The sequence below is a fragment of the Vipera berus genome (genome assembly GCF_964194415.1).
Source record: "Vipera berus genome assembly, chromosome: 13".
NCBI classification, from domain to species: domain Eukaryota; kingdom Metazoa; phylum Chordata; class Lepidosauria; order Squamata; family Viperidae; genus Vipera; species Vipera berus.
Window position 1 is genome coordinate 11,075,236 of NC_138216.1, and position 24,075 is coordinate 11,099,310.

At 42.9% G+C, this 24,075-nt stretch overlaps 2 protein-coding genes across 4 annotated transcripts in view; one reads left to right on the top strand and one right to left on the bottom strand.

The window, feature by feature from the left end:
• Window positions 1-2,497: 2,497 nt before the first annotated feature.
• LOC308674275 (UPF0764 protein C16orf89 homolog) lies at window positions 2,498-23,625 on the bottom strand. The gene is made up of 8 exons (XM_081338617.1): window positions 23,391-23,625; window positions 18,280-18,429; window positions 16,358-16,505; window positions 12,049-12,163; window positions 11,354-11,489; window positions 10,554-10,658; window positions 3,927-3,989; window positions 2,498-3,253 (listed from the first exon to the last, which is right to left on the bottom strand). Exons 1-8 carry the CDS (start codon window positions 23,473-23,475, stop codon window positions 3,183-3,185), a joined length of 873 nt encoding a protein of 290 aa, XP_081194743.1. The 5' UTR covers window positions 23,476-23,625; the 3' UTR covers window positions 2,498-3,182.
• A 79-nt stretch (window positions 23,626-23,704) lies between these two features.
• The window catches only part of ALG1 (ALG1 chitobiosyldiphosphodolichol beta-mannosyltransferase), a 29,636-nt gene continuing 29,265 nt past the window's right edge, over window positions 23,705-24,075 (top strand). For all 3 annotated transcript variants that reach the window (XM_081338616.1, XM_081338614.1, XM_081338615.1), the window contains exon 1: window positions 23,705-24,058. In XM_081338616.1, the coding sequence (XP_081194742.1) occupies window positions 23,836-24,058 (223 nt within the window). In that variant the 5' untranslated portion in view covers window positions 23,705-23,835. The remainder of the gene's footprint in view (window positions 24,059-24,075) is intronic.

The following is a 24,075-nucleotide window of genomic DNA, read 5'->3' on the forward strand; positions in this document are numbered from 1 at the left end:
AGCCGAAAGGCGGATCACATGACCCGAGGTCACGTGAGGCTCGGGGAACATCGTCCTTCCCGGGCGGAGGAAGGCGTGGGCGTTTGGGTTTGCCCTCTGGTGGCCAGCGGGGAGAACTACAAGGCTTGAATGGGGGGAAACCTTAGAAAGGCTCAAATGTGTAGGTTCCAAGGTTGCTTTTCGAAAAGGCAACTGGGCTTTTTTTGTTTGAAAACGTTTCACTTCTCATTCAGTAAGCTTCTTCAGTTCCTCACTGAGAACCGTAGAAGCTTCTTGGATGAGAAGCGAAACGTTTTCAAAGAAAACACCAAGGAAGTCCATTTGCCTTTTGGAAAAGCATCTTTGGCGATTGAGAATCTCCATAGACATTCAGGCATGCAGGGGACGGGGTTTCTCCATTTGGCCACTTTAAGAAGTGGAAACTTCAACTCCCATAATTCCCCAGCTGGTCCAGTCTGAGATTTGAAGTCCATACGCCTTTAAAGAGTGTCAAGGTTGACGAAGACTCGTTTGTAGAAGCAAAATCACAAAACGGCGTCTCACTTTGGCCATGTCGTGTGGGGGGAATTTACTGGAGAAAGTGATTCTGTTTGGAAGAGTCTGCAGTAAAAGGAAACCAGGATGCCAAAGACCACGAAGGCTGGACACCATCAAAGCTGACCCCAGCCAAGCGTAGAACAACTCAAAGAAGTACAGGTGTCCCTTGACTTACAACAGTTCATTCGGTGACCATGCAAAATTACAAAGGCACTGGAAAAAGTGAGTTATGACCGTTTTTCACAGCTATGACCTTTGAAGCATCCCCATCATCGTGTGATCAAAATTAGGATGCTTGGCAACTGGTTCGTATTTATGACCGTCGCTGTGTCCCGAGGTCATGTGTGATACCCTTTTGCGACCTTCCGACAAGCAAAGGGAGGACCCAGATTGTTGGGGGCAATAAACTGATTTTGTAAAAATGCCGCTGGGGGGGGCGCACGAAAGCCCTAAGCAGGCATATACATAGAATGAAGGCTATTGCTAAGCACATTGATTTGTGCTTCTTAGATTGTAAGCCACCCTGAGTCTTCGGAGAAGGGCGGGATATAAATGGGATTAAAAAAAAAAGTCAACTGGGAGGCCAGATTATTTTAACAACTGTAAGGTCCCAGCCCCTTACTTGAACCTGAGATATCATTCAGGACACTTTCAATGCAAGGTGTTAAAACAGCTGGAACTCTGCATTCACTCCACTTTTCTGCAAAATGAACTCGGTGTAACCCTCAAGTTGTTTAAACAAAGGTCTATGGAGAGGTCTTCGAATGACCGATGATGCCAGGGCCTGGATGGGGGCAGTAAACTATTCCTTTTAGAACCCTCATTGACGTTTAATACTGTCTACAACCTCTGGAGGCAGGTTGTTCCACTGGTTAATTGCTCTAACTGTCAGGAAGTTTCTCCTTAGTTCTAGATTGCTTCTCTCCTTGATTTGTTTTCATCCATCCGTTGCTTCTTGTCTTGCCCTCTGGTGCTTTGGAGAATAGCTTGATCCCCCTCATTTTTGAGGCAGCCCCTCAAATATTGGAGCACTGCTACCGTGTCGGAAAGTTCTTCTTTTCATTCAACTAGACATACCCAACTCCAGCAACTGTTCTTCACTCTCCATTCCTCAAATCATCTTTGTTACTCTTCTCTGCACTCCTTCTAGAGTCTGTGGATGTTGGGGGAACTATTTTGTGGTGCTGCTGCAGCTTTGTCTGAGGGTGGTTTGGGTCTGTTATGGGGAAGGAGAGTTCCGTCCGGTGGCTTACTTGAGGTACACCAAAATCCTTGCCTCCCAACTTTTGAATATCTACCTGAAATTGCTAGGAAGGTCATCCAATAACTCACGAGTATAGGATCTTCAGACTGCTGCTGATACCTAGATTTATGTCCCCCAACTCAGGCTGTGGAGGCCCTCCACAAAACCATTCACATCCTAATCGCTTTCTGCAAGGCCCTCCACACTGGGCTGTCTTTGAAGACCATTTGGAAGCTACAACGGGTTCAGAACGCAACTACGTTTTTTGATTAAATAACGTCATTCATCTGTCACAAACTCCTGCGGCATCTGCCCTCTGGAACACCAGCCTCCAGAAAGACACGGGACATCCCAGCTGGTTATAATAAGCAAGTCACGAGAATTACTTTGGAGAAACTACATGGGGTCAGCTACAAAAACACATTTAGTCGAGGTACTGAAGAAAACGTCAGAAAGTATCTTAAACTGACTCTGCTTTAACTTCCGGGAGCATAAGAGGCAGACAGAAAACATTTTCTGGAAGGCAGGAAATAAAATCCACCCATATGCTGAACATCTACTTTATTGACCTAGACCAGGGGTGTCAAACTCAATTTCATTGAGATCAGCACTGCGGTTGCCCTCAGGGGGCTGGGTGGGTGTGGCCAGGGTGGGCGTGGCCTACTGGGTGGGCGTGGCTAGAGTGCGTATGGCCTACTGGGTGGGCGTGGCCAGCTCTACATCGTTTGCATCAAGGGTGCCTATGGGGGCCTGGGCAGGAGTGGGACAGATCTGAGGGTCTCTGGCAGAAGGAGGGTCTCTGGGCCAGGGCCAAGGCAGTGGGGGCCGTTCCCTCACTGTTTCCAGGGTGGCTTCGCGGGCTGCATGAAACCACTTCGCGGGCCGGATCTGGCCCCCAGGCCTTGTGTTTGACATGTTTGACCTAGACGATAGTAACAAAATCTAGAAATCTTCTTTTTCCTTTCTTCCTCCTCATTTCCTCCATGTCTAAATTTATCAACAAGTGGATTTGCAGGGATGCATGTTGGAAGTGGACTTTCAAATTTTTCGTACCTGGGATCCACCTCAAAGTGTTGCCAGGAATCATGCATTTTAGAGCCGACGGAAGACTTTTCCACTCTAGCTTTTTAGAGGACGAGAGAGAGAGAGAGAGAGAGGCTAGATTTCGAACCCAGGAGAGCTCAAGACGCTCCAGGACGAGGTGCGTGGCTGAATACATCTAGAAGACAACCAGGTTCGGGGTGGGGGCAAATATTGGTTCCTTTCTTTAAAAAAAGAAAGAAAACAGAACAAGCTTTTTTTTTAATTTTCAGATGAAGTCAGACGTTTCTTTTAGGAAAGTTGCCCAGAGAGACCTGGGTTTAGACTGCAATGAAGAAAGAGGTCCAAAGATGGACCGTCATTAGGAGCTGTGCAAGAGGAAGCTCCCAAGTGCTCCAACAGCCACACCAGTGTTATGGGAAGAGCAGACACCTGCAATGAAAAGAACGCAGAACACAGAATCAGAGAGCTGGAGTATAAATCACCTTAGTAGAGGGCGAAGGACCGTGCTTCAGAGGATGCATAATGTGCATGAAGGAAGGAAATAAAACACGACGCATAATCTTACTAAATACCTTTTAATTACAAAAACTAAATATATATTATAAAGAGAGCTAGCTGACTACATCCTAACATAACAGACAGTAACAGCAAAGTGAAAGACAATAGAATAATTGTGAGGAACTTTTTCTAGACATGCGCACAAAACAGTCTGAAACCATAACATATGGGATTCACTATGGTTACCAGATGAGCTATCACCACAAGTGCAGAGAGCAGGGGAAATGTACAGTTAGAAATGAACTTTTCTGACGAACAAAAAAAAAACAACATGCAGTGACAGAGGTCACCTAGTTCAGCAATCCCCAACCTTTGCAGCTTGCAGTGGGCGTGGGGGGGAGAGAGAGGGGAACTGGGCCGTAGAAGCAGCCGGCCGGCATGCCACGTGCATGCACAACACAGCTTGACTGCAAGTCGGGCTGTGTGCGCATGTGCGTGCGCGCAGGCCCACCGATCATGCTGCGTGCGTGCATGTGTGCGCCACCCCACGGCTCACTATACTAGACAAACCCAATTCCTGCGTCCCAGCCACCAAGAGTTTTACCTTCAATTAATTTCTCTGATCTCTTAGTCCTTCTTCTCACTTGGCCCCCAGCATCGGAAGAAGCTAGTAGATTGAGAGAAGAAATGAATCATTTGCTGGAAAAAGAGACTAGTATTATTTCTTTGGGAATCGAATCCTAAAATTCAGGATGCTGCATCTCTGTTTTTATGCATTATCATTTTCTTGCATTTGCCTGAGTAGTTCAATACTCAAAACACTGGTGTAGGAGATGAGCAGGCTGAATCCGAGGAGGGGTCAAGAAAGTCACCGGCCTTGGGACTTTTCATGCCCACAAGAGATTTAGGTCCAGCCCACCTTGAATTCCATTGGCTCTTATCCATAGCAACAGCATTTAGACTATATTCTATATTGGCCCATAGTGCTTTACAGCCGAGGTCCCCAACCTTTTGGGCAGTAGGGACCGGTTCCGTGGAGAGAGGTTTTTCCGCAGACCGGAAGGTGCGTGGTTTTGTGTGCTGCCTGCATTCTGTGGATGGGGCTTTGCTTGTTTGTGTGGACCAGTTGCTGGCATGCTGCAGCCCGATACTGGTCCATGGACCAGGGGTTGGGGACCCCTGCTTTACAGCAAATTCTGGGTGGTTTACAATGTTGAATTGTTATTTGCATAATACCCTCCAACAATCTGGGTCCTTATTTTACTGACCTTGGAAGGATGGAAGGCTGAGTCAACCTCGAGTCCCATCAGGAACAAACTCCAGGCTGTGGGCAGAGTTTGCCTGCAACACTGCATTTTGTCCACCAGGGCTGCTAATGAGGTGCAACTCACTTAAGAACTGCCTCATTTAGGACTTCCGGTGGCTCCGCGGCGACGGAGACAGCCTTCCCGGGCTGCCCGCGGCTCAGCTGTTGTTTTTTCGCCCAAAACAGCGCCGATCAGCTGTTCGGGCAAATTTAAAGCCCCCTCCTCGGGAGAAGAGGAGGGGGTGAGGCCCCAGGTAGGGGTAGAGTTCTCCGGGGCCGCCTGAGCTTGGAGCTTGGGCGGCTGAAGGATTGAACTCCCCCGAAGCCTGGGTTGCTCCCAGCTGGCCAGCGTCTCTGCTCCGGATTTCTTGGAGCAGAGCCAGGCGTCTGCGACCACCCCTGCCTGAAGAAAGGACTATGGATTAAAGGAGCAGGCAGAGCGGTACAAGAGGAAAAGGTGAAGAGGATTATTTTATTATACTCTCGAGCTTGATGGACTTTTTAAACTTTAAGTGAAAGTGCGTCACAATTGAAAAGTAAAAGATGGCGGCTAAACCTCCCCCTAAAACTCTTCGGAGTGGTGGATCTTCTCCGGTGCAACAATCATCATTACAGGCGTTGCACCCTCCTGATGTATTGACACCGAAGGACTTACGAGATGCTTTGGATAAACAGGCCCAGGTATTTTTGGAATCAATTAATCAATCAATGGGTGATAAATTTGCACAGATGGAGGAGAAATTGGAGAAACTGGAGGAGAGAATGGAAGAGAGGATGGAACAGAAGCTCAGCGTGATGAAGGTAGACATTTTGTCTTCAGTGCATAAAGTGGCGGAATGTGTGGAAGATTTAGATGAAAAAGTGGATGATTTGACTCAAAAGAATGCAATATTAGAAGTTAAAGTACGGGAGAATGAAAATTTAAGAGACAAAATGGAAAGGGAGTTAAGCCTTGCCCAATATTACCAGATGCAGTTTGCTGTTAGAATCAGAGGTTTAAAAGAGAACATTAAGGAAGATTTAAAGCAGCTGGTTTCTGAGGCTTTTGAAGTGGTATTGAACCAGCCAGCATCTGAAATAAGAGCAGCTATGGATAAAGTGTTCCGTGTAAACTCATGGATTGCCAGACAGAGAAAGTTGCCTAGAGATGTGGTGGTTTACTTTGCAAAAAGAGAAATCAGAGATGAAGTTATACAAGCTGCCTATGATGCTAAAGTTGTGATTGCTGATCAAGAAGTCTTGGTTTTAAAAGAAATCCCTCCAAAGATTTTAAGGAGAAGGAAGGATTTTACATTTCTTGTGCAAGAGCTCAAGCAACGAGACATAAGGTTCAGATGGGAGATTCCAGACGGGCTGATGGTGATGTATGAAGGCAAAAGGTATCGGTTGATTACTGTGAAGCAAGCGCGTGATTTCTACAATACTGTTTTAAAAGCAACCCCATTAACACTTCTGGAAGCTGCAAAGGGATCTGGAGAAGGAGAAGGAGAACATCAAGAGGATGAAACAGAGGAAAATGGTGCTGGAGGAGATCAAGATATAACTTCTTTGGATGATCCTAGAGAGCAAAGGGTAACGCGTGCTGCTTTAAAAAGAGCAAAGAAAATAAAAGAACAAGACCAGCAAAAGTCTTCAGAATCTTCACAACGTACTCATAGCCAAGCAGTGGGAGGAGCACGGCCTAAAGAAGATAGTCCTATCAAAGCAGTGCTTCAAGAGCTTTGGGAGGATATGCATGGCAACTAAATTTTTGACTTGGAACGTTAATGGACTAAATTCACCACAGAAGAGAAAGAAAGTTTTTCAATATTTAAAACAATTCAAGATAGATGTTATATGTTTGCAAGAAACGCATATTAGGGCTATGGACCAAAAGTTTTTATTGAACTCAAGACTGGGTATGCACTTTGTTGCCTCTGCAATGAATAAGAAAAATGGAGTGGTTGTTTATATTAAAAGTGCCATAACAGCGGACTTAATTGAAGCAGACAAACATGGAAGATACGTACTGATAGACTTGTTGCTAGAAGGCAAAAAGACGCTTCTAGTTGGACTGTATGCCCCTAATCAACAACAACAACAGGCTGACTTTTTTAGTTTACTTCATACAAAGCTTACCCAGTTGGATTATAAATCTTTTATTTTTATGGGGGACTGAAATGGTGTTTTGGATGTACAGATGGATAAGGCTGGAGCTTTTAAGCGCATTCCAAGTCATGCTAGACTGCCTAACTCTTTTTTTGAAATGAAGGATGACTTGGAATTGCGAGATATTTGGCGTGAGAGACACTTGCAGGAAAAGGATTATACTTTTTATTCTGACAGACATCAATCTTTTTCGAGGATTGATTTTATTTTGGTGACTAATGATTTTTTTTTGAGGACTAAAAAGGTCAAGATTTGTGCAAGAACTATCTCTGATCATAGTCCAGTTTGGTTAGAGATTGATAAGGAGAAAAGAGACAGGCGCTCGTGGCGCGTAAATGAGAATTTGTTTAGAAATCAGAGAAATGTGGAAGAATGCAAACAGCGGATGAAGGATTTTTTTGAAATTAATATGAATAAAGGTACTTCTATGGATATGGTGTGGGATGCTAGCAAGGCATACATGAGAGGGGTGTTGATATATATGAACAACAAACATAGACGTGCTGTGGAAGCCAGGAGGAAAGAACTGGAGAATGAAATAAAGGAAAAAGAAAAGGCTTTGATTTTGAACTCAGAGGATGTGAAGACTAAGGAGGCTATTAAATTGTTAAGAGGACAATTTGATAAATTAATGGCCGACCAAGTGGCAACCAATCTGCGGTTTGCCAGGCATAATACTTTTTGCAATGCTAATAAACCAGGTAGATGGTTAGCTTATAGATTGAGGAAAAAACAAAGGGCTTCTAATATAGACAAGATTGAGCATAAAGGAAGGGTTGTGTTTCAACAGGACCTTATCAAGGACGCTTTTGTGGATTTTTATTCTAAATTATATGCTAAGGAGAAAATTAATGAAAAAGACATTGATATATATTTGGAAAATGCTAGCATCCCGGTTCTTACGCAAGTACAAAAAGAAGGGATTAATCAACTGATCACAGAAGAAGAAATTTTTACAGCAATTAAGGAATTGAAGGTGGATAAAGCACCAGGTACGGATGGCTTGACTGCGGCCTATTACAAAAATTTACAATTAGAAATGATAAAACTGTTAAAGGAACTGTTCCAGACAATCCAGAGGGGGGGAAAGGTGCCACCGTCTTGGAGAACAGCTTTTATCTCTTTGATTCCGAAGGAAGACCAAGATGCTACTCAAGTTAAAAATTATAGACCGATATCGCTTTTAAACACAGATTACAAGATATTTGCTAAGGTTTTGGCTAATAGACTGATGAGGGTTCTGCAACAGGTGATTCATGGGGATCAAACAGGGTTTATTAGTGGTAGGCAAATGAAAAATAATGTGAGGCATATAGTTGATGTGTTAGAGTTTTTGGAAAGGAACAACCAGATTGCTGCGGTGCTAATTTTTTTAGATGCTGAAAAAGCTTTTGATCAATTGAATTGGAAATTTTTGCTGAAAGTTTTAGATAAAATGGATTTTGGGGAAAATTTTTTACAACCGATTAGGGCATTATATCAAAAACAAACTGCCCGAATTATAGTTAATAATAGCTTGACAGAAGTATGTAATATTGAGAAGGGCACAAGGCAAGGGTGTCCGTTATCGCCCTTGTTATTTGTGTTAACATTAGAGATATTATTGGTTAAAATTCGGAATTCGGAAAAAATTAAGGGGATTCAAATTGGAGATCAGGACTACAGATTGAGAGCATTCGCAGACGATCTGGTTGTTACAGTGACCCAGCCAGAGAACTCTGTTGTGGACCTGATGGAGATAATAACACAATATGGGAAGGTTTCTGGATTTAAGGTTAATGTACAAAAAACAAAAATTTTGGCCAAAAATATGACAACACCGCAAAAGGCCCTTTTAGAAGGATTAACTGGATTTGAGATTGTTAAAAGGGTTAAATATTTGGGGGTGATTTTGTCGCCCTCTAATACAAAGCTATATAAAAATAATTATGAAAAACTATGGGGGAAAATTCAAAAAGAATTGGAGAGTTGGGAAAAATTGCAATTGTCTTTGTTGGGACGGATTGCAGCAGTAAAAATGAATGTCCTGCCTAAATTTTTATTTTTATTTCAAATGATACCGATTCTTAAGAAAGATTCTAATCTGGAGGAATGGCAGCGAGGTATCAATAAATTTGTGTGGGCAGGGAAAAAACCACGAGTTAAACTTAAGATTATGCAGGATACTCGTGAGAGAGGTGGCCTTAAATTGCCTAATTTTAAATTATATTATGAAGCTGCTGCATTAGTAGGAATAAGTGACTGGATTAATTTGACGCAAGGGAGGTTATTAAATCTTGAGGGCCACGATTTGTTGTTTGGCTGGCATGCATATTTGTTGTATGATAAGAAGGTAGATAACGTGTTTAGGGTGCATATTTTAAGACAGGCATTGCTGAGAGTTTGGAAGAAGTATAGACATAAGTTAAGTTGCAGGATACCATTGTGGGCAATTCCAAAACACGCAATAGAAAATATACATGCTGGCTTCAAACATGACCTGACTGCGTACAAGGAGATTCTCAGTTTGGAAAGAAACGTTTGGTGTTTGAAATCATATAGCCTCTTGCGAGAAGAGAAGGTTGTTCAAAATTGGTTTCAATATACTCAGTTACGGGCCAGGTGGAAAGAAGACCAGAAAAATGGATTTACAATGACTGATGAGAATTTGATAAAGCAAATCAGAAATCAGGGACCAGCACATATCAAACGGATATATCTTGCATTGATAGAGATTGACTCAGAAACAGAGCTTGTTAAGGATTGTATGATAAAATGGGCCCAAAATATCCAGGAAGTTATCACAATGGACACCTGGGAAAAGATTTGGGTGAGGAACGTAAAATTTACTCAAGCTCAAAATCTAAGAGAGAACTTTTATAAAATGTTTTATAGATGGCATTTAGATCCTAAAAAGCTTGCAAGTATGTATCCGAATTATCAGCCTAAATGTTGGAGGTGTGGTGATGAAGACGCAACATATTTTCATATATGGTGGACATGTAAGAAGGTTAAGGCTTTTTGGATAAAAGTCTGGTGGAATATGCAGAAGATTTTTAAACAGAGGATAAAGTTTTGTCCTCAACTTTTTTTGTTGGGAATAATTGCAGACGCTACAGTTGTGGACATTAAGTTGATGCTGAACTTAATTACGGCGGCAAGACTTTTGATAGGCCAATATTGGAAGAAAGAGGAACTGCCGACTATAGAAGAGTGGACTTTAAAGGTTTCCGACCTGGCAGAGATGGCGAAGATTTCGGCCTATTTGAAAGATCATTCGCAAGAACGCTATATTATGGAATGGAGAAAATGGATTGAGTTTATCCAGAACAAGTATAGGGTTAAGAAGTTTTATGTAGCATTTGAATAAGTCTTCTTTCGTTTTTTTTTTCTTTTTTAATCTTAGGTTTTTTTTATACATATTTAATATTATTAAGGTTTGTCTTATCCTATATAAGCTAGAGAGTGATGGATTTTAGAGTTTATAATTGTTAGTATATGATTGTTTATGATTGCTTTTTATATATATACCTTGTATTTAGCTCTGGGAAGTCGGGGTGGGGGAGGGGGGGAGGGGGGGAGGTAGGGAGGGGGGAGGAGGGAGGGGGAAGGGGGGATTCTTAAAGGTAAATTGTATTTTAAAACTTTTCAATAAAAAAAAAAGAACTGCCTCATTTAGCAATGGAAATTTTGAGCTCAGTTATGGTCATCAAGTCAAGGACTACATATTCCTCATCTGGACATTTTTTGGACAAAACGCAAGTCACTGATGCCCCTAAAATCGTGCAATCTACTTACTGTACATCCAGAAACATCCATTCTCCTGTTTCTGCCAGCTGAGAATGTAATCAAGCCAGGAAGTCTGGAAGAAATCTGAGAATCCAGCTATCCCACAAAACATAACTGTGAGGAAAGAAGATGCAGGTTGATTGGTGATCTGGTTAGCGCAACTTGAGGATTAAGAGAGAGAAAAAAAGATCTATTCCTTACAAAATTAAGAAAGGACTGGAAATTACCCACATATTTTGAAGAGATCACTTACTATGTGTATCCTACATGAAGCTAAGTCCAAGCTAAGTCTAAGTTCACCGCCCTGAGTCCTTCGGGAGAAGGGCGGTATACAAATAAAATAAATAAATAAATAAATAAAAAGTGCTAGAGAATTCCTGGAAGCCTGGCACTCAATCCAATCAGCCATCAACAGGCACATAAAGATAAGCAACATTTATACGCCATTTAAAAGAGGAAATTTAAAAAGTTAAGAAGGAAACAAACAGGCCAGAACACATCCTCTCCAGCAGCCAACCACCAGCTAAGCAGGGATTAACCTCAGGATTAATACCAGACCAACAATCAAGCAATAAATAATGTTCCAGTCAAGGAATTACCAACTCAGAAAAACAATCAAACAGTAAACAATCAACCCATTCAAAGAACTACCAACCAACACTGACATGGCAAGCCACTTGTATTGTAAATAAATAGAGAGCAAATCCCACTCCTTTCGAGCACTGATGATGTTAGCTAATTGGGTAATGAAATGTCTGCAAGAAAACAACCAAGCTCAGAGAGCTCCAAGGACCCCACAGATCACTTACTATTCTCTGTAAAAATGTCTCCAAAATTGTTGATCAGATTGTTCTTTTCGAGATTGCGATTGGCCTGCATCATCAAATCACAGAACATGTTTTCATAATATTGGGTATTTTGGAAGAGAGAATTAGGGCACGATTGCTAGAGAAGGAAAGGTGAGAATATAAAGAAAGGCGGGATAAAATATTTATTGATTGATTGCTTCCTCTTGCTAACCCAAAAGTTCCAGTGGTATCACAAAGGAGTTGATAGAAGGAAATTAAGAAAAGATAAATCTTTTAAAAATACTTTTAAAGCATAAAATATCTGATTCAAAATACAAATCGCAAATAAAATTATTGCAGTAAAAATGAATGCACTTAAAAATTCTGCAGGTGGAGCTTACAAATTTACTCTTTATACCAGGTTTCCCCCCCTCCCCCCCAAATTTGGCAACTTTAAAATGTTGGACTTCAGCTCCCAGAATTCCCCAGCCAAGTCCACAACCTCTACACCTCCCCCTCCCCCAACTCTTTGCCCTCCTGTCCTAGATCCTTGCAAATGGATTAAAGATCTCAGAACATTCAAAATTCCTTCCTCTTCATCCTATGATTATCGTTCTAACCACCCTGGCAACATGATCCAGAGTCACCATGTGTAAACTGGGCAGCTACATACGTTGGTTTAATAAACAAACAAGCAAACGTGGGCTCTCTCTTACCATCTTGGCAAACAGAAAGTAAAAGAGTTGATGGGACAGCGAATAACCATAGCAGTGACTGTTTATCATGATACTGGTGCAATTGTCGGGAATCCAGCATACATCCGCATCCTCCCTGTTAAAGGAAGATAAAACTTAGATAAGACTTCCTGCCCATTCTCAAGGATGAAACTTTGGCAGCTACATGCCTCTGCGTTTAGAGTAAGGGGGGGGGAAGGAATTAGTTTTGAGTGGATTAGATGGAGAAACAAAACTTCTGTGATTCAGCTGAAGACTGTGAGAGCTTGAAACCTTTTCAAGGACACCATACCAGGTGTGGATTTGAAGCAGACGGTTCCCATAACAGAGTGAACTTGTTTATATGGATTACATGAGACGTTGGGGGTTGGGCTGGGAAAATTATTGTTTAAGTCTATGAACTGGGGCTGGAACCTCCGAGTTAGTTTTGCTTCGACATACCCATGCAGTGTATTCAATAAAGAGCAAGATTTTTGGAGGCCATCACTGCAATGTCCCAGGGACATGTGATCACCATTTGTGATGTTTCCAGCTGGCTTCTGATAAGCAAAATAAATGGGGGGGAGCTGGATTCACTTAACAACTGTGGGATTCACTTATCAGCTCAGTGATTTGCTGAATAGCTGTGGTGTAAAAGGTCATAAAATTGGGGGTGAATTATTTAACAACCACCTACTGCAATGCTCTCTACATGGGGCTGCCCTTGAAGACCACCCGGAGGCTTCAACTGGTGCAGAGTGCAGCTGCACGGGTAGTGATGGGAGCACCCCGATACTCCCATATTACAGCCCTCCTGCGTGAGCTGCATTGGCTACCGGTTGCCCTCCGGGTGAGATTTAAGGTGCTGGTACTTACCTTTAAAGCCCTACATGGCTTAGGCCCGGGATACTTGCAGGACCATCTGCTGCCGGGAACGAATTCCCATTGCCCAGTACGCTCACACAGAGAAGGCCTCCTCAGGGTACTGTCGGCCAGACAATGTCGGCTTGCAACCCCCAGGGGAAGAGCCTTCTCTGTGGGAGCGCCAGCCCTATGGAACCAGCTCCCCCCTGAGCTTCGGATGGCCCAAGATCTCCAGTCCTTTCGCCGCAGCCTCAAAACACTCCTTTTCCACCTGGCTGACTTGGACTGACAGGGATTTTAATTATGTTTACAATTTTAACTCTATTCTTTAATTTATTTTAATTTATTTCAATTTTTAATTTTAATTTACTGTACAGAGACCTTTAAGTTTTGTTGTTGTTAGCCGCCCTGAGTCCCTCGGGAGATAGGGCGGGATATAAGTCCCATTAATAAATAAATAAATAAACCTGCTTAATAACAGAAATTCTGGACTCAGTTGTAGTTGTAAGAGCTGTAGGGATGTACTGCAGCTTCTGCCCACTGCCAGCAGTTTGATCCTGACCAGCTCAAAGTTGACTGGGCCCTTTGTTCTTCTGAGGTCGATAAAATGAGGACCCAGATCGTTGGGGGAAATATGCTGACTCTGTAAACTGCTTAAAGAGGGCTGTGAAGCATTGTGAAGCAGTATATAAGACCAAGTGTTATGTCTATTGTTATTACCCTTCCTTCCTTCCTTCCTTCCTTCCTTCCTTCCTTCCTTCCTTCCTTCCTTCCTTCCTTCCTTCCTTCCTCCCTCCCTCCCTCCCTCCCTCCTATTCCATTCCATCCCATCCCATCCCATCCGTTCTCTCTCCTTCCTTCCTTCCTTCCGATCCTGACTGGCTCAAAGTCGACTTGGCCCTCCATCCTTCTGAGGTCAGTAAAATGACCCAGATTGTTGGGGGCAAATAATGTGGACTCTGTAAACCGCATGGAGAGGGCCGTAAAGCACTGTGAAGTGGTATACAGTCATGGCCGAAATTGTTGGCACCCCAGAAATTTTTCCAGAAAATCAAGTATTTCTCACAGAAAAGTACTGCAGGAACACATGTTTTGCTATACACAGGTTTATTCCCTTTGTGTGTATTGGAACAAAAAAGGGAGGAAAAAAAGCAAATTGGACATAATGTCAAACAAAACTCCAAAAATGGGCTGGACAAAATTATTGGCACCCTTTCAAAATTGTGGATAAATAAGATTGTTTCAAGCATGTGATGCTCCTTTAAACTCACCTGGGGCAAGTAAAAGGTGTGGGCAATATAAAAATCACACCTGAAAGCAGATAAAAAGGAGAGAAATTCACTTAGTCTTTGCACTGTGTGTCTGTGTGTGCCACACGAAGCATGGACAACAGAAAGAGAAGAGAACTGTCTGAGGATTTTGAGAACCAAAATTGTGGACAAATATCAACAATCTCAAGGTTACAAGTCCATCTCCAGAGATCTAGATTTGCCTTTGTCCACAGTGCACAACATTATCAAGAAGTTTGCAACCCATGGCACTGTAGCGAATCTCCCTGTTCGTGGACAGAAGAGAAAAATTGATGAAAGGTTGCAACGCAGGATAGTCCGGATGGTGGATAAGCAGCCCCAAACAAGTTCCAAAGGAATGCAAGCTGTCCTGCAGGCTCAGGGAGCATCAGTGTCAGCGCAAACTATCCGTCGACATTTAAATGAAATGAAACGCTATGGCAGGAGACCCAGGAGGACCCCACTGCTGACACAGAGACATAAAAAAGCAAGATTAGAGTTTGCCAAAATGTACTTGAGTAAGCCAAAATCCTTCTGGGAAAACATCTTGTGGACAGATGAGACCAAGATAGAGCTTTTTGGTAAAGCACATCATTCTACTGTTTACCGAAAACAAAATGAGGCCTACAAAGAAAAGAACACAGTACCTACAGTGAAATATGGTGGAGGTTCAATGATGTTTTGGGGTTGTTTTGCTGCCTCTGGCACTGGGTGCCTTGAATGTGTGCAAGGCATCATGAAATCTGAGGATTACCAAAGGATTTTGAGTCGCACTGTAGAGCCCAGTGTCAGAAAGCTGGGTTTGCGTCCGAGATCTTGGGTCTTCCAGCAGGACAATGACCCCAAACATACGTCAAAAAGCACCCAGAAATGGATGGCAAGAAAGTGCTGGAGAGTTCTGAAGTGGCCAGCAATGAGTCCAGATCTGAATCCCATTGAACACCTGTGGAGAGATCTTAAAATTGCTGTTGGGAAAAGGCGCCCTTCCAATAAGAGAGACCTGGAGCAGTTTGCAAAGGAAGAGTGGTCCAAAATTCTGGGTGAGAGGTGTAAGAAGCTTATTAATGGTTATAGGAAGCGACTGATTTCAGTTATTTTTTCCAAAGAGTGTGCAACCAAATATTAAGTTAAGGGTGCCAATAATTTTGTCCAGCCCATTTTTGGAGTTTTGTTTGACATTATGTCCAATTTGCTTTTTTCCTCCCTTTTTTGTTGTGTTCCAATACACACAAAGGGAATAAACCTGTGTATAGCAAAACATATGTTCCTGCAATACTTTTCTGTGAGAAATACTTGATTTTCTGGAAAATTTTCTGGGGTGCCAACAATTTCGGCCATGACTGTATAAGTCTAAGGGCTTTTGCTATTGTAAGTCAAGGACTACCTGTATGAGTTTTAAATCAAGCAATTTATCGCTTTATTAACTTGCTTTGTATATAATTCAACAGGTGCTCCACAACACAAAGTTTATGAGTGGATCATCCCAGTGGTTACCAAATTGTTTTGGCTAACAGCCCTTCTAAAAATTTTGGGGAAATATCATCGGCATATCCTAAACACTGCTTAGTAGTTAGAACAGGCCAGTTCTTATTAGCTGTTGCATCAGAGCAGAGTGTCCTTGATCTGCTCTCCAGAGGGGCCAGGCCCAATTCCAGCCTTGCAGATGATGGGAACTGCTACCTTAATATATTTCGGGAAATCTACAGACAGTCCTTGACCTACAAGCAAAATCCTGACCGGTTCCCATTGATGACCAATGCAGTTCTTGAGGGAGTCACACCTGATTTTATGACCCTTTTGCCAGTTAGTAAACAAACCCCTCCTGTTTTTAAATGAATCAAACACTCATTAAGCAAATCCAGTTTTCCCCCATTGACTTTGCTTGTCAGAAGCCAGCTAGGGAGGTCACAAATGGGGAACCTGGGATCCTGGGGAAACCGCAACAGTCAAAAATATAGGCCAGTTGCACAGAGCCCCAACTTTGATCAAGTGATCGTGGGGATACTGTGATGTTTGCTTGTCCAAGGACTGGCCCTAAGTCGCTTTTTTCAGTGCCGTTGTAACTTCGAACAGTTATGCAAGTGGTTGTAAGTCAAGGGCTAACTGTTTTGGGAGAGAAGGTACCCTAGGCAAGAGGAAAATCGAAGCAAAATACCTACTGTGTTCCTAATACTGCTGAGAGGCAAAAATCACTTTTTTTTGCATCCAGACAGGGGCCGTTTGTTAGGGAATAAGGAATAGACTCATTAATCTTTCTCCATTCCTGAGGGCCCTTCCAAAATCCTGGTTTTAAAATCGGAGCAAAGGCTGAGGGGAAAAAAACAAATGGGAAAGAGAGAAAGATTGCTTAGGCATGCTTGAGACTTAGAATAATTCAACCCATCTTCTGAGGGTGTTGGACAAACGAATCTCAGAATTTTATGGACGTCATCAATAAAAGAGTCGGAGGACATTTCCGTATGTTGATTTCTGACCTGAATATAAGAGGGAGGTTTTAGCAAGTCTTCCTTCTCCGTTTCATAAAATCACAGGTTAAGCCCAAAGGTGCTTTTTCCAAAAGACAGCTGGACTTTGTTTTTCCTTGAAGACATTTCACTTCTCATCCAAGAAGCTTCTTCAGTTCAGAACTCCAGTTCTCCAGAACTGAAGAAGCTTCTTGGATGAGAAGCGAAACCTCTTCAAGGAAAAACAGAGAATGTCCAGTTGCCTTTTGAAAAAACACCTTTAGGACAACCATGATTTGGATGACTGAGTATCTCCATAAGACACCACAGGTTAATCTTAAGGTTAGACAGGAAAAACAAAAGAACAGAGTTGGAAGGGACCTCGGAGGTCATCTAGTCCAACCCCCTGCTCAAGCAGGAGACCCTATACCATTTCAGACAAATGGCTGGCCAGTCTCTTCTTAAAAGCCTCCAGTGATGGAGACCCCACAATTTCCGGAGGCAAGCCGTTCCTCTGGTTAATTGTTCTCAGATGTCTATGGAGATTCTCAGCCATTCAGGTCATAGTTATCCCAAAGATGCTTTTTCACGAGGCAACTGGATTTTTTTGTTTTTCTTTGAAGAAGCTTCTTCAGCTCTGACTTCCCCACCATCTGCTTCTAGCCCAACACTTTAACTACTTCACCTCTCTTTTTCCAAGCTGCCATGCTGGTTTTCACAGATCAGGGCCCTGGTTTGCTGGCAGAACAGACATATTTGCATGCAAGAAAGTCCCAGACTTATTTCCCTGGCTTTCAAATTAGATTCCAGAGCTGGGAAGAGCAATTATCTCACTCAGAATAAAATAATCTCCTGCATTCCTTTGGCAGAAGTGGATAATTGCCTTTCCCAGGGTAGAATGCAGTCCCCAAGCTCTCCTTTGTATCTCTCAGAGTCTCTTCTAAGAACAATTGTTGAAAATCATTGCAGGTTTCTGGCTGTTTTGTGCCATATGCTCCCCAAAGGTATAACAGAAGCCATAAAACAAATGCACCAATGCTTAAAATAATGAAGAAATCCCAGGCACAAAGCAAGTCATATGGAAGACGAGCTGGGGAGGGCTATCCTGATTCCATGCTAGGACGTATGCATATATGTATGTACCTAGGCATTTATTTATTTAATCTCCTGCCTTTTATTCTTTTCATAAATAACCCAATGCGGCGAACATACATAATACTCCTCCTTCCCCCTATTTCCCCCAAAATAACAACCTTATGAGGGGAATTCGGCTGAGTGAGAGGCCCTGGTCCCAGGTCACCCAGCTGGCTTTCATGGCTAAGGAGAAACTAAGAACTCACCGTCTCCTGGCAATCAGCCCAAAGTCACCCGGCTGGTTTTCATGGCTTGAGGCAGGACTAGAACTCACCATCTTCTGATTTCTAGCCTGGTGACTTAACCACTAGACCAAACTGCTTCTCTAGTTTGCATCACTAGCAGACTCCCACAGCTGTTAAATGAACAACTCTTGGCCACCAAAAGTTTTCTTTCCCAGACTTATGAAATGATTCACATCCATCTTCGATGCCTAGGGGGACACCTACCTTTCTCAACAACGATTACCTAATTCTACTGAAAATAACATTTGCTGCTTCTACCTTTGTGGGAAACGGGATCCTGTTTTTCAACATCTTGGGTTGCCTCCTCTATGAAAGTCAACAGCTTCTCCTTCAGAAGCTGGATTCTCTGCCGCTCGAGAGTTAATTCCGGCTGCCGTTGCCATCTCTCCAGGACCATCTTCAAATGTGCTGGAGGTTTGCAGAGGGAGGAAAAAGAGATGGGGTTCACACCGTGTCTCTCTCTCTCAGAAGTAAAAAGAGAGAGGGAAGAAGTCCAGCCGCTGGCATGACACGACTGGGATGTCATGCGTCGCAAAGCTCTTCAATTCAGGTTGGTGCTTTCTGAGGGAGATGGAAACGTATGACATCCTCAAAACACAGGAGTTTCAGCCTGTCCCCCAACCAACCTTCCAACTTTCAATAACCCTCTTCAAAATCAGTAGTTCAAAGGCCTCTGCCTCCTTTCCTTTCCTCTTTCTCATTCTCCAGCTTTCGAACACAAGAACACTATAGTTCTTGTGATTTCTGTTACCGTCCAAATGTGTTCATCACTCATGATTTTATCCCACTTGTCACTGTCTTCCTCTTCTCAGTTTATCTCCCCCTCACAATTTCCCACTTCATGTGTCCCTCAGCCCAAGGACACAAAACACCCTGCTTCCTTTAACTGAAGAACAGAGTTGGAAGGGACCTTGGAGGTCTTCTAGTCCAACCCCCTGCTCAGGCAGGAAGCCCTATACAATATCAGACAAATCGTTGTCCAATCTCTTCTTACAAAACCTCCAGCGTTAGAGCACCCATAACCTCTGGGATCAAGTCGTCCCCTTCAACCACAGCAGTGGCTAAAACTGGCACCTTCCAAGACAGAGTATCCCAGCACCGCGTCTATGTTGACTTGGTCGTGTTTTTCGCCCAGGAACATAACTGCCTTCTCCAAGGCGGAAATGATAGCATTTCTCCTATCTTCCTCACAAGAGGAGCACTGCAGGTTTGCGAGACAGAACAACAGCAAAAATACAAAACTCAGCATTTTTTGCATTGGGGCAGGAGAAAGCTAGAGAGGCTTTTTATAGTTTCTGCGAAAAATCTCCAGAGCTCTCTTTGTCCTCCTTAAACCTTATATGTAGGATTTGTGTACACAAGCATCCATGTCACAGCCCAAGAAGCTCTGATTGACACCCATGAGTCACCAACTTTCAGCTCTACATTCTTTATAAGAAACCATTAAAGTTCTTCCAGGGGCCAGATGATATTTTGTTGATGGATGCAAGTAGCTCAAAAGTCATTTGGAGTTGAGTCACATGCAAATCCTAGACAAGGAAATAAACTGGTGGGGTTTTTTTTTGTTTGGGGGGGGGTATAAAAGTTATTGAACGTCTTAAAAAGGAGATAAAACATTGAAAAAACTAATGCAAAGTAAGGAAAGAGGGGAAAAAGGACAAAGGACAAAGAAAAGATAAACAGAAAAGTGTCTCCAATTTCTTTGCTGCAAAATTATCTGTTTGGAAAAAAAGCTTTATTTCTTTCATTATCTAATATTTTCCAATCACCAGGGCCATAAATCATGTCCATTTTTTCTGCTTCATGCAAAAAATCCCTAAGGATTTCCCAGTCAGCAATAAAGCAAATCACTGCTTTATTATAATGTAGAATTAGAAAAAATGGCAAAAGTTATGGGAGAGAAATTATAAATTGACAATGTCAACTTTGTACAAAGAAAACTTATACAAAATGTTTTATAGATGGCACTTGCCACCAACAAGATTAGCAAAAATCTTTAAAAATATGTCAGATAAATGTTGGAAGTGTAAACATAATTCGGACACGTATTATCATGTTTGGTGGACATGTCACAAAGCAAAGAACTATTGGGAAAAGATACATACCTGGTTAGAAAAGATATTGGGAGAACATGTAGACTTTAAACCTGATTTTTTCCTACTAGGTATAACGCCAGAAAAGATTAACAAGCCTATATTTGATTTTACGCGTCACAACAGCAAGAATAATACTTGCACAATATTGGAAAAATGAAGAAACTCCAGCAGAGAAATAATTAAATAAATACTGGAATGCACAGAGATGGACAATCTGACTATGAGATTGAAAGAAAAGGAAGAAACAGAATATTACCAAACTTGGGACTTATTCTATCAATGGCTAGAGGAAAGAATGATTAGGAATTAAATATGTATTAGCGTTTTCAAACCCAGACAGCACATTGGTTGAAAAATTATGTAAGAAAAAATCAATAAAATTATATATATATATATATATATATATATATATATATATATATATATATATATATATAATCTATATGTATATATATATAGTATATATATATAGTATGTCAGGACCCACCCCAAACCACGTCTTAGGAAGACAAAAACTCTTGGAGTCAAATCTAGTCCAAAAAGAATCTTTACTATGACATGCTTGGTTGTAGGAATACAAGACAGGACTTAATATTGTCCCACGAACTAAACCCTTATAAAGAGTTCCCGGTTTAACCCCCCTTAACCCCATTTGGTCAGTCCCCCCCATTTACCTCGTATCATCCCTCTCGTGGGAAAAAGGAACTTAGGACCTTTTATGTTTATTGCTCTCTACTGTGACACAAGCCAGATGCTAGCCCCCCCTTTTGTTTCCCCAGTTCAAAAGGCTTCTCTTTTCCTTTGAAATGCCTAATACCGGTTCAATACACATCCGTTCCCTCCTCCTCGGGAGATGGCAGGATCCATGGAATAATGTTTGAAACATACATTTATGAATATGATATAAATGGATACTGACAGTGTATATAGTGTATATGTATAGTGTGTATGTATAGTGTGTGTGTGTGTGTATATATATAAGCAAATTACTCTTTAAGTTTCATCAACTTCCACAACCATCCCTCCTTTGTAGACAGTACCGAATCTTTTCACTTTTAAGCAAATAACAATCTTGCATCAGTTGTCAGGTATCTACTGTAAACAAAGTTCTGTGATTTCTTTTCCAGCTGTTTATTCATCGAGCCCAAAAGAAAAATCTCTAGTTTCAATTGTACATTAGTCTTCAAAATCTTCTGAAGAAGTGCACGTGTTTGGATCCAAAAACTGCTGGTTTTCTTGCACCTCCATACATCATCATAATATGTTCCTTCGTGTTGTTCACATTTCCAGCACAAATTTCTAGTACCTAGTTGAAATAAATTGTTGTGGCATTCACAACAACAACAACAAAAAACACACAGCTCTTAACATGACCAAGACTGAGTAACACTGACCTAGTTAGAAGAGAATATATGTAACTCAGGGTTGAACCGTGGGGACTTTGATGCTCTCCCAGCTTGATTGTTTCCGTGTATACATTTCATTACCCAACTGGGTAATATCATCAGTGTCAGAAGGCTGTGGGGGTTTCCCCTCTGTTTATATACAGGTTTAGCCCACTCCCTTCTAACACGGATATTACCTAGTTTGGTACTGAAGCATCTGCAAAAATACTCAAGCTCAGAGAGCACCAAGGACCCCACCGATCTAATTGATGGGAACTCTTAAGCTTCTGCCGCTCCTCACCGGTTGCAGCAACCCCCTGGAAGGAGGGTCTTAGATGGGTTACACCTTGAAGGAGAATATTTGTAGTTCAGGGTTGAAAATGACTGACTTGAAATTCTCCCCCGCTATCTGCGATTGGATTCAAGACTTTCTTAGGGATCGGGTACAAACAGTGAGGGTCGGTTCTGCTTTGTCCAGCCCCCTGAAGCTTTGCACTGGCACGCCACAGGGCTGTGTGCTTAGCCCCTACCTGTACTCTTTATACACTTATGATTGTGTATCATCTGACCCATCCACTGCGATAATCAAGTTCGCAGATGATACAACTGTGGTGGGTCTTATTACAGGTGGGGATGAGACAGCATATAGGGCGGAGGTACAAAAACTATCCATATGGTGTAGTAACAACAACTTGCACCTAAACATCGGCAAGACGAAAGAGATGGTGTTAGACTTCCGGAGAAAAAAGGAGGAACCTGCCCCACTTTACATCGGGGAGGACTGTGTAGAGAGAGTTTTCTCCTTTAAATTTCTGGGAGTCTACCTCTGTGAAGATCTGACCTGGAAAGTTAACACAACCCAGGTGGCTAGAAAGGCCCAACAGAGGCTTCACTTTCTTAGGATCTTGCGGAAGAACAGGGTAGAACAACAGCTAATGACCCTCTTTTACCGGTCTACCATAGAGAGCGTCCTCTCGTATGGTATTGTGGTTTGGTATGCTGGTCTGACAGCCGCGGATAGGAAAGTATTACAGAGGGTGGTGAGCACAGCACAAGACATTGTGGGCTGTTCCCTGACACCACTGGATGACATTGCCAGGGCTCATTGCCTTGGAAGAGTGAGGAAGATTCTCAGGGATGACTCACACCCTGGACGGTATCTCTTTACTCTCCTACCATCACGTAGGAGATATAGGAATATAGCCAGCCGTACCAACAGGCTGAAAAACAGCTTTTATCCGTGGGCTGTTAGGCTTTTGAACGGGAAATAATCTTATGCAGAATTGACTTGGGAGGCCGGTGTGTGGTGTAGTTGGTTCACATAGTGTGGTGGGATGGAGGGTTTGTTGTCACTGTGTGTTGGGGGGAGAGAGCACAGGGGGAGGCTCAGCTAATCTCAATGTACACATGTTGTACTTTGACAATAAAGGTTTATTATTATTATTTATGAGGGGTCCTTGGTGCTCTCTGAGCTTGACTGATTTCTTTCAGTGGTGGAATTCAGCCGGTTCGCGCCACTTCGGCAGAACCGGTAGCTAATTTTTTGTTGCCCAGGCCCAGAATGGACTTCTGGAAGCAGCATCCACACAGAGAACCGGTTGTTTGCATATTTGAATCCCACCACTGGTTTCTTTCATTAGCCTAACTAGGTAACATCATCAGTGCTAGGATTAGTAGAACAGAATAGAGTAGAATAGAAAATGGAATTAAATGGAATAGAATGGAATAGAATCTCTGAATGGAATGGAATGGAATAGAATCTTTAAACGGAATGGAATGGAATAAGAATAGAGTAGAGTAGAATAGAACAGAACAGAACAGAATAAAGATTTGGAAGGGACCTTGCAGGTCATCTAGTCCAACCCCACACCCAAGCAGGAGTCCCTACCATTTCTGACAAATGGCAATCCACTTTCTTCTTCAAAGCCTCCAGTGATGAAGCTCCCACAACATCTGGAGGCAAACTGTTCCATTGGTTGATCTCACTGTCAGGAAATTTCTCCTTATTTCTAGGTTGAATCTCTCCTTGATCAGTTCCCATCTGTTATTCCTTGTCTGGCCTTCAGGTGCAGTTACACCTGAACTTACACCTTCCTCTTGGATCCCCACTCTCTACGAGAAGGCATATTTGGTTGGAAGTCTTCTCCCCCCGCTTTTGCATTGATAAAAAGGACGAGACACAATCTTCCATTCCAACGCCGCTCTCCCCTTCAACCTCCCCTTCAACTGTCGTCTGCAGTTCGTCCTCCCGTCCGGCAGGGCGGCGGCGTCCCGACGTGCCTCGCGGCGCGCCCTGGAGCCGCTCTGCGCGGCCTCTCGCCGCCTCTCCTAAGATGGAGGCCGGCGATTGGCTGCTCTTGGGGTCGGCGCTGCTGCTGCTGCTGCTGCTCGTGGCCGGGGGCTGGTGGTCGTTCCGGACCCCGAAGCGGCCTGCCGAGGTCGAGGGACGCGTGGCCGTGCTGGTGGTGGGCGACCTGGGCCGCAGCCCCCGCATGCAGTACCACGCCTTGTCGCTGGCCCGTCGCGGCCGCCGCGTCGCTTTCATCGGCTACGCGGGTGAATCTTCCTGCCGA